The 10,087-nt window shown below is 34.4% G+C and overlaps 1 protein-coding gene across 2 annotated transcripts; it reads left to right on the top strand.

The window, feature by feature from the left end:
• Positions 1-1,172: 1,172 nt before the first annotated feature.
• On the top strand, positions 1,173-6,002 carry LOC139861393 (la-related protein 1C). 2 transcript variants are annotated; one of them, XM_071849775.1, is made up of 7 exons: positions 1,173-1,297; positions 1,420-1,932; positions 2,325-2,922; positions 2,996-3,149; positions 3,248-3,338; positions 5,415-5,486; positions 5,583-6,002. In XM_071849775.1, exons 2-7 carry the CDS (start codon positions 1,513-1,515, stop codon positions 5,820-5,822), a joined length of 1,575 nt encoding a protein of 524 aa, XP_071705876.1. In that variant the 5' UTR covers positions 1,173-1,297; positions 1,420-1,512; the 3' UTR covers positions 5,823-6,002. The 2 variants fall into 2 exon arrangements, with proteins under 2 accessions (XP_071705876.1, XP_071705875.1); XM_071849774.1 differs by having other exon boundaries at positions 1,175-1,932.
• Positions 6,003-10,087: the final 4,085 nt, after the last annotated feature.

The raw sequence follows: 10,087 nt of genomic DNA, 5'->3' as shown, positions 1-10,087 counted from the left end.
CGTTGTAACATACGGGTTGAACTATTACAATGCTTGACCCACTTCGAGTTTTAATAAAATCTTGCTTTTTGAACCAAAAAAAAAAAAAAAAAAAGATATATTTACAAAAAAGTAGTTTTATATACACTTAGATAGAAATAAGCCTAGTTTGATTGGTCGGTGTCAACACTTAAGTAGATAAGGTCAACGTTATTTTATATTATCACATTATATCAAACAAAAACAATGGCAAACTATACAAGAAAACTCCTACATAAGTTTCACTACTAAATCAATATGTGTCACGTTAATTTAATCAAATAACTCAATATAACATGGGAATTGAGCTCATCCACGCATACTAGTAGATGAAGTTGTTTTACCCATTACGTAGATTCAGTTTTGAATCACATGAATCGTTTGCATTATTAATGTTTAACTAGGGTTTCAAGGCACTAAAGAAGTTTAGCTCGAGCGCTACTTAACTATCTTACATATGGTGGGCCATCAAATCCACTTGTTATCTCCTTCTATAACCCTACCACCACTAATTGTCTACCTACTTTTGTAGCTTGACGGAAGTCAAGACTGTGATAGAGTAAAAAGACATAAGTTTTATGTATATAGAATTATTTGTGTTATGTACATTTCAGTTAACTATAATACAATAGAATTTGTTATTTGTCGAAAAAGATTACACGTCACCTGAAGTTTTTTAGGTTATGTGTTGATCGATAATTGACTCAAACAAGCAAGAGTTACTTGATTTCAACTCGTTGACATTTCAACGATAAAATATACTCTTACACCACAAAAATAAAAAAAGGTGCCATTGTGTAACATAACAATAATATAAGGGCTTAGATTAACTATAACTCAAACTACAAGGACATGATACAATTATTTTGTTATGCTGGTAAATTAAATTAAATTAAATTAAATTAAATTAAATTTCTACATAAAAAGAGAGATGGAAGTAAAGGTAATCTCACAGCCAACAAACCATACATTTTCCAGGAAACTACCCTTTTATCACCAACATAAACACACTTGACTTCAAGTATGAAAGGGTAAAACCGTCATTTAACATATCCGAAAGCATCCAAATTCCGAGAGATATAGATAGAGACACAGCTCTTTTTCGGTTACCAAAAATTTGTGTGTTTTCTCTGTAACTTCAGCCGAGAGAGAGAGAGAGAGCGGCGATCGGATCCTTTTTTGCGATCCATCGAACACAAAACCAAAAAATATAAAAAATAAAAATAAAAATAAAAATATTTGGAAAACATCAAACCCTAGCTTACCATCGCATTCTCCGGTATTAGTTTTCCGTCTGATTAATTTCCCCAATTTTGATCGTGTTTATCTAAGGTTTTTAATTATATAAATATTATTATATATTTAATAATATTTATATTGATTGATATATTATATCTTTAGGTATATCCGATATTGTCGATCACTTATCGACTTTAGAAACCCTAATTTGAGTTCATATTGAAAACTGATCTAATTTGAATCAATAAAAACCCTATGGCTGCTACGAATGTTCAATCCGCCGACGGAGGGAATAATAGCCCTAAAGTGGTTGCGTCACCATGGAATCAGGTTGTTCGTGGTGCTGAGTCGGAAGTGGTTTCTCCGGTGACGGTTCCGGTAGTGGCTCCGGCATCGCCGTCGTGGTCATTGGTTCAGAATCAGGAGGTGGAGGTGGTTAGCTCACCGGATGATTCAGGTACTGAGGGTGGTCAGGTTGATGGTGGTTCTGATAATAGTGGTGGTAGTAAGAAACCTGTTTGGAATAGGCCATCTAATGGAGTTGTGGAGGTTGTTGGTCCTGTTATGGGTGCAGCTTGGCCTGCGCTCGGTGAATCGACTAAACCTGCAATCAAATCGTCATCTTCGGAGTCGTTGAAAACGCTTTCGGATGGTTTGTTGACTCCTACATTACAGGTAGTAGTTTCATTATCAGCTTTAATGTGTAGTTAGTTATTGGTAGTAATCTAGTTGATTGTTTCGTTTGTAGGATGTTTGAAAATTGAAGCTTTTTTATATTTAATGAGTAACTCAGTGACGTATATTAGTATATAGATGTAGATTTGAGTTAGAAAATGCTTGACTTGCCTTCAAATTTAGGTTAATGTGCTTCAATTAGTGACAGGTCCACTTAAAACTAGCTAATTGTTTTTTGAAGAAGTTAAAAAACTGTTGAATGAGTTAATGTTGTGCACTGCTGATGATTCGTTTCATTGTTCAGTTGGTATCGGAGGTTTCACATTTATATTAGAAATAATAATGACCTGTATACATATCTTGTTTGTGTATATATGTTTGCTACATTGTAGGTGACTGGAAGTTCGTCTCCATCACATAAACAGGCTACTGCCAATAATGTGATTTCGACTTCAACTCCAAACCACATGGCACCAGTCAAGCAAAGGTCCATGAAGCGAACAGGTGGCCATTCGGGTGCAAATGTATCAGCCAATGGGGTGCTTTCTCAACCGCCATCAATGTACCAGGACTCGGTAGTGGACCCACATATTACATCTGGGAAGGCGGGTAATAATTCTGAGCAGCCGTTTTTAAAGGACCATACACATAAGGAGTCACAAAAAGGAGGTTTTGGATCACATTCTCACAGGGGTAATGATCACCATCATCAACGGGGTTCGTTTAGAAGGGGCAACGGGGGGCAACATCCACGTGGAGATGGTTCACATCATAACAACTATGGAGGAAGGCGAGATCATGATCGTTCAAATCAAGAATGGAATCAACAAAATAGAAGCTTTAATAACCGAGATACACAATTTCAATCTCACAGAGGTTTTCCCAGGGGTTATATACGACCTTCTGTACATACTTCTGCTTCATATATTCCTCCACCATTGCCTGTGCCCGTACCAGTACCTACTTTTGGGAACAACATGATGTACCCTGGTGAGATTTATTATCATTAAATGGTTATGTTGTTGCTTCATAAAATTATTTGATGTTTAAATCCGTTTTGCAGATCCGACATCTCCCGTAATTTATATTTCTGGTCCACCAGCGGACCCCCTCAGACCCATGCCTTTTGGTCCACCATTACCACCTCCAATGTACTTCGCGTATCCTGATAACCAAACATATGCTAAGATCGTAAGCCAAATTGATTACTATTTCAGGTAAGTCATTTTCTAAAATGAAAGTATGAAGATATTTTCGATATAATTTTCTCATCTATAGTGGTGTTGTTGAATTTATGGCTCGTATGTCGTTGCAGTAATGAGAACCTGGTAAAAGATACATACTTGCGGCAAAACATGGATGAACAAGGCTGGGTTCCTGCTACCTTAATTGCTGGTTTCAAAAAGGTGAGTATTTTCAGGCCTATTCTGTTAATTCTTTTACTTCACAGATGATGTTTTCTTTCATTTAAATGTCTACAACTACTCATTTTCCAGAGATACGATTTTTTTTGCATTTAAGTACCCAAACATCGCTGATCGCTCTATGGGTGGACAAATTATGTTCGATATATTTATGTTTCTTGAGGATATCAGATGTTTTAAAAAGGAATATGTGAGCTTAAACAGCTAACTCATTATAAGGCTGAAATTTGTACAAGCTTAATGCTTGAGCAAAATTTATTTTCAATCTTTCTTTGATTTCATTCAGTAGGCATCAGAATATCTTATTAGTATATCTATCGCATAAAATTTATAAAATTCTTTACAAGTACATATTTTTTCCAGGTAAGTTAATTGATGGAGACAAAAATATATATTAGATTGTACATCCGAATGCCCCATGCAATGATTTTGAAACCGTAATTAGTAATCGTGTCTCTATGCTAAGGCTTAACAGTCGTCCTGTCATAATATTTTCCCATTATAATTGTGTTATATTAGCCCTACCACGCGTCTCTAATTTTCTGAACAATGTCCGCGCCTTTAGTTATATATATTTATTCTGTTTATCATAATATAAAGCTTCATAATTTGATCTTCTTTTCTTCACATCAATATTTTCAAGCTATGGGTCGCACAGTAAGTACTGTATTGCAGAAGTTTATTTTGTCTTGTGGACCTGAAAGTCGTTGCTTATATTATTTTGTTGGACATCATTGGAAGTGGGTTGTACTTTCTCTTCTCCTTTTTCATCTCACATATTTAAATAGACATTTGATGATGGGCAGACGCACATGGCGAGAGACATAGTCAGAGTAGTTGAAATTAGTAATGTTTACTAGCATAACAATGTCTTGGTTTAATACTCAGTGTATAAAAACATGCTATTCTGTCATTAAAATGTTTAACATGCCTACATGTAGTTTCCGCTAATTGCCAGATGTCCTATAAGAACATAAGTGATCATAATGGGATGATATTATTTATTGGTGGCAGTCGAGTTGTGTTGGGTCGGGGTGGGTAACAGGTCATAACGGGTTTGGGTCAAAATCGTCCATGGGCCAAGCGGGGCTTTTTTAAGTTAGGTCGAGTCAGGTTGGATCAGCTCACTTATTGTTTCTTTTTTTCCTTGTTTTTTTATATTCATTTTTCATTTTTTTTACTTCTAATAATATAACATATCTGATAATAATTATGAAGTAGAATATATATATATAATAGACTTAAACTAAACATCATTTATAACTTGAATCTGTATCAATAAACCAGGAATGATCATGATAGCTTGTAACTATATTGCTCCGTGTTATACAATTTTTATACTACTATTCTTTATTATATGATGACAATGACTTCAATTTAATAATAGGAACTGATTCTGGTACAAAAGAATGTGCTTTGCAATACAACCTTTACTCTTTAAACAGGATTTCAATATATATGTGGGGAAGTGATTGCTTGTCAGTTTAAGTTATTTAGTTTGTTGGGAGCTTGTGATTCAATTGGCTGGTTTAAATTAACAAGTAAATTGCTAGATGGTTTTATCATTTGATTTAATGAAAGTAATAGATAGAAGATGTACATCTTGTATGGAAGTTTAATTTCGCTGCAAGCTTTTCTTCTACAATGCTTAATGCTTTTTGCATCTCGAGAATTTCACTAGCTTATGAATAGATTTTTTTTTTTTTTTTTTTCCTTTTCTGTATGTATAGAGCTGATAACATATTTGAATACCCACACAGTTAACAGCTAGTATTATGGAAGCTTTATGCCTGAGCCTTGTACGTTACTCTTGTTTCCGTTTGTTTATATAATTCACCGATGTGTAGTTTATGTTATTTTAGTGACCATATTCATAGAACACATTGAACCTTAATCTGTGCTTGTAGTCACTTATTAGCTTACACATCTATATGTTTGTTTCAAACTCTGACCTAGAATTCCAATCCTAAAGAGGTTTATAAGTTTATTGTGTTAATATTGCTTCAGCTTTTGTTTTTGATCTGTAAATGTGACATGATTGCTTGACCCTTGTTACAGGTTTCTGTTTTAACAGATAACGTTCAGCTAATACTTGATGCTATGCGAAGTTCAACTGTTGTAGAAGTGCAGGTGCGTTTCTTACCATGCCATATTAATCATCTTATTTAGTAACTTGCACTAGTCTATTTCTGTAAGAGGCGTCATTCTGCAATTTTCAATTTGTAGGGTGAGAAGATAAGGAGGCGAAATGATTGGATGAATTGGGTGATCCCTGCACCAGTTCAATATTCGAATCCATCGAGCCCTCATGCTGATGGTCTGGTGTCAAAGCTTCAGGGTGTTAAATTGCATGAGCCAAGTTCAACTTATGAGGAAGTCACTAGTCCTTCACAACAAGCTGGAGGCGAGAAGACGGTGCGCGGCATTAGTCAACAGACTGGCTCTGAACCTGCAACAGGTGCTTGATGCATACAACTGAGTTATTTGACTAAAACTCATGTTTTGAGAAGAGTGGACCTCGATGATGATATGGGCTATCATCTTTGATTCCCATGGAAATGATGTTTTGAGAGGCATATTGACAGACCAAAAAATTTAAAAACTTTAAAACCAAAAAAAAAAAAAACAAAAAAAAAAAATGAAAAAGACCAACAAAAAAAAAAAAAAAAAAAAGAGAGGAACGACAGTTAAACAATAAAAAAAAACCAAAAACGGATAGAAATATTATGATGGTAGTAGTATGGTTTGTTGGATTTAAGGAATTATTTTACTTTGGACCAATGTCTTTGAAATTATCTGTCCGTTGTGGTTCTTTGTTGTTTATGTTTGACTTGATACTGGGGGAGAATTTTGTGATTTACTCCCCCCAAACACCCATACTCCTGCTGCTCTGCTTGAAATCTCTCTCCGAGTCCTTTTCTTCTTTCAGAAGATTGGAACTTGTGAGATTTGATCAGATGAAATGGATGATCGATTGTGTGATTATGTTTTTCTTTTACGTATTATTTGAATTTGAATTTGAATATATGATGTGCGCTAACAGAGACACCTTCCAAGGTTGTGGGCTAGTTTTTGACTTTTGAGAACGCTCAAATAACAACTTCTTGAGCAGTTTAATCTTGCCTTTTAGAAAAGGCTAAAAGCTCTCAAATTTAGCTCACTTAAGATGCTGCTTAATTTTTTTTTTTATTTTTTTTTTTAACAATAGCAGCATATAAAATGTGAAAGTTTCAAATTTTAGTTTTTAGAGCACAACAGCAGCATATAAAATGTGAAAGAAAGTCGTCGCACCACCCTAAGGTACGTGCAACAAGTGTAGCAACAATATGATAGAATTAGAGAATACACCATCAGCTCGTTGAACCCCTCAGCAGAAGCTGATCGATACAAAAACAGGAAGTTTGGCATCACTAATGTTTATGCTGACACCTTAAAGATCTTATATAACCATGAAGATGTGAAATCTCGAGATATATTAGTTTTTGTTGGCACTTGCAACATTCTAGTTTTTTAAGCAAAATAAATTATGAAAAAATAGATGGTTTATGTGCCTGCGGTAACCCATTTGTAAGTGAATTTACTCTGCTTAAAAGAAAATTGCAAGATACAAGAGACAAGGTTTTGTATATCTTGTTACTTGTGCTCGCCAATTGTAACAGTAACAATTTTTGAAGATGTAACACATGAAAATATAAGGTCTTTATGGCCAGTTGCAAACAGTAGCAATTTTCGGAGATGTAACACATGAAAATATAAGGTCTTTATGCCTGCAAAAATGCAATATAAACAGATTTTTAAGGAACATGGTGTAAAAACAAACTAGTCTGTGGACTCTGGTATCTAACGACACACTGTAAAGAAATGCGAACGTTAGCATCGCTATTTGATGGCACTGGCTTCATAATCAACTTTTGAACGTTTATGTGTTCATCGTCTAATGTGTAGTGTCGTTGGTCTGTTTCTATATATCCCAATCTTTCCTGCTTGCAACAAATTCAATATTAACATGGAAGTATCGGTACGGAAAATGTGCCACTTGAACACAACTTCTCCTAATGGCTTAACAACTGTGTAATATCTAGTCCAAGTTGCCCACAGTTCAAAGGATGTATAAGATTTGTATGTCATAAATATGGAGTAATATAAAACTCTTAAAGCACTCATACTATAAGAAATTTAATCACTTTTATGCAAGTACTACAAAGGGAAATTAGTAATTGCCGGCCATTTTCTTTTCATTTACACAATAAAAAGAGCTCAGACTTTCAGCAACTTCATTTAGGGTAATTCACCAGGTCACGGCCTCACGGGTCTCATCGTTCTGGGGCTCGTCACCTAGGCTTTCACTCGCTAGTGGAGACCCACTGTGGTTGTAACTAGGGAGGTTTCCTCTGTAAACTCAACAAAAAAGCTGACGTGTTGATAATGTTGATCAATGATCATGTTGATCTTTGTTGTGATATGGACACTCATTTTGAGTCTTTTTTTTAAGTTATAACAAAGTTTTTTTTTTTTTTTTTTACTTTTTATCGCAATTAGTATGTCTAAAACATAAAACATGTAGAGAGAGCGTTATCAACAAGAGTAATGAGAAGGTTGATCTTCAAGTATCTATCTCATTTTTCGCCTTTCTAAATGGGTAAAGAATGTTCCATTTCGTTGTAAGCAAGTATAGATAACTTGCGTTTTCAAAAAGCATAGAAAATTGATAGAAGTTTTCTTGTGCATTCGAGGTGTATTTGCAGCTGGATTAAAATTTAACTGCATACCGGTCAACTAACCCACACTTGGAATCTACCCAAAATGCTCCCAACCATTCTTCACCACCTATGTTTTTTTTTTTCTTTTAAAAAAAACTAAGGTCGCAAAGTGTAGACATGAAGGATTGAACCTAAATCTCCTTTGTAGATTACTAAAGGTGCGTTTGATAAAACTGAATGATTTAGCGCTGGTTCAGAATCTGAATGATTCAAAGCCTCTAAATAAAGTTTGTTCTGAATAAAATAAGCTGTTTGATAATCATTTAGAATGAACGATATAAACTAAGTAAAATTACCTTATGAAAGTATAACATGAATAAAATATTCAATATACTTGTTAGTTATAGTTAAGTGTTCGAGATATGATTTGAGGAGAAAATTACAGAAAATTTAGGCTGTTAACGGTTAAGAGTGTGTTTCATCTCTGAATGGTCAGCACTGAATTCTGAATCATTCAGCACCATATGTCATTCATAGGTAAGAAACAAACGCACTGAATGTTGAATGGTTCAGCATTCAGCACTGAACCTTTTCATTAAGAGGCAAAAAAAACGCACTCTAAACCTTCAACCAGGTCAATCGTTAGTGTTATCACCACACATGTTTATTCACATTTTTATAGAAATAGGATTAAACGTAGTTCTTCACATTTAGACATAACATATTTAAATTTATAGACTCACTTGAATTAATTGTAAATATTAATATTTATTTTTAATTTTGTCTTTCTTATTAAAATTTGATATCGGTATTTATTAATTTAATGATATATTTGAGTTATTAATAAAAAACCAAAACTGCGTTTGATAAACTGAACGATTTAACACTGAATGATTTAACACTGAATGATTCATAATCTGAATGATTCAAATATTTTTAATGAAATTGATTATGAATGACAATAACATGTTTGATAGTTATTTTGAATAAACAATATCAATGATGTGAAATTACCTTATTAACCTTTTGCATTTATAAATAAAAACAATATATTTTTTAAATAGGTTTCTTGGATATCACGTAAAATTTAGGTGATTGATAGTTAGGAGAGTATTTCAGCTCTGAATTGTTCAACACTAAATCTTTAACTATTCAGCATCATGTGTCATTCATATGCCAAAAAGTGTTGAATGTTGAATGGTTCAGCATTCGGCGTTGAACCATTCAATTAACAGGTAATCAAAAGTAACTTGAGTTATATATGGTATTCATAGCATTCTCATATTTTAATTCCATTATGATGGTTGTTACAAGTAATTTTTTTTTTTTTTTGAAAAAACAACTTTATAACATTGGACTTTCATTAAAAAAATGAAAGATCCAATCAAAGATACAAATATAGTTATACTCTGTCGCATATCTAGAAAGCGTACCTAAACCTTAGAGCCAACTCGAACCAAAAACATAAAACCGTGCAACCAAACATCCAAAGCAACAAGAATTCAACAAACACCACATAAACATTACCAACCAACGAAACGCTGAAGAAACTAAATAAATTCAACATGACAAAAGCAAACCAACAAAGGAAAAAACTGAGAACCAATCAAACACAATCAAACAAGCCAAAACCACATCAAGGGCGTCCAAGAGTGTCTGTGGCTAGCGGATCCTTTTTCCCTCTCGCACCTGACCATGAGACCTTCCCAACAACCTTTCTAGTGGTCAGCGCCTTACCCTAAGGACATTCATAAGAGAACACCTTTAGAGATCCGACCGTGGTCACCTTACAAGAACCCACAAGTTTCCCTTAATTGTGGGAGGGCTAAAAATCTTTTCAAAAAAAACCTTTGTCACCAATCAACGAATTGCCATCTTTCGGGTCATCATCCTCATCGCGAACAGAAAAAGATTCAATATTATCCCAAACTTAACGCCTTTCTTCTTCAACCGACTCTCTCCAACCACAACCTTATTAAACTCCAAACCCGGACAGGCCACCCTACACGGTTCATCAGAATCAATCGGCCC

Source organism: Rutidosis leptorrhynchoides, chromosome 8, assembly GCF_046630445.1.
Source record: "Rutidosis leptorrhynchoides isolate AG116_Rl617_1_P2 chromosome 8, CSIRO_AGI_Rlap_v1, whole genome shotgun sequence".
Lineage (NCBI taxonomy): Eukaryota > Viridiplantae > Streptophyta > Magnoliopsida > Asterales > Asteraceae > Rutidosis > Rutidosis leptorrhynchoides.
Note: the sequence above shows the minus strand (reverse complement) of the source record. Positions and strands in the feature narration are given on the sequence as shown.

Excerpts from the sequence above, each read along its gene's own strand:
- LOC139861393 (XM_071849775.1), top strand. The coding sequence starts at position 1,513 with ATGGCTGCTACGAATGTTCAATCCGCCGACGGAGGGAATAATAGCCCT. Across the intron at positions 2,923-2,995 it reads GAACAACATGATGTACCCTG|ATCCGACATCTCCCGTAATT; the intron begins GTGAGATTTATT and ends TCCGTTTTGCAG. Across the intron at positions 5,487-5,582 it reads CAACTGTTGTAGAAGTGCAG|GGTGAGAAGATAAGGAGGCG; the intron begins GTGCGTTTCTTA and ends TTCAATTTGTAG.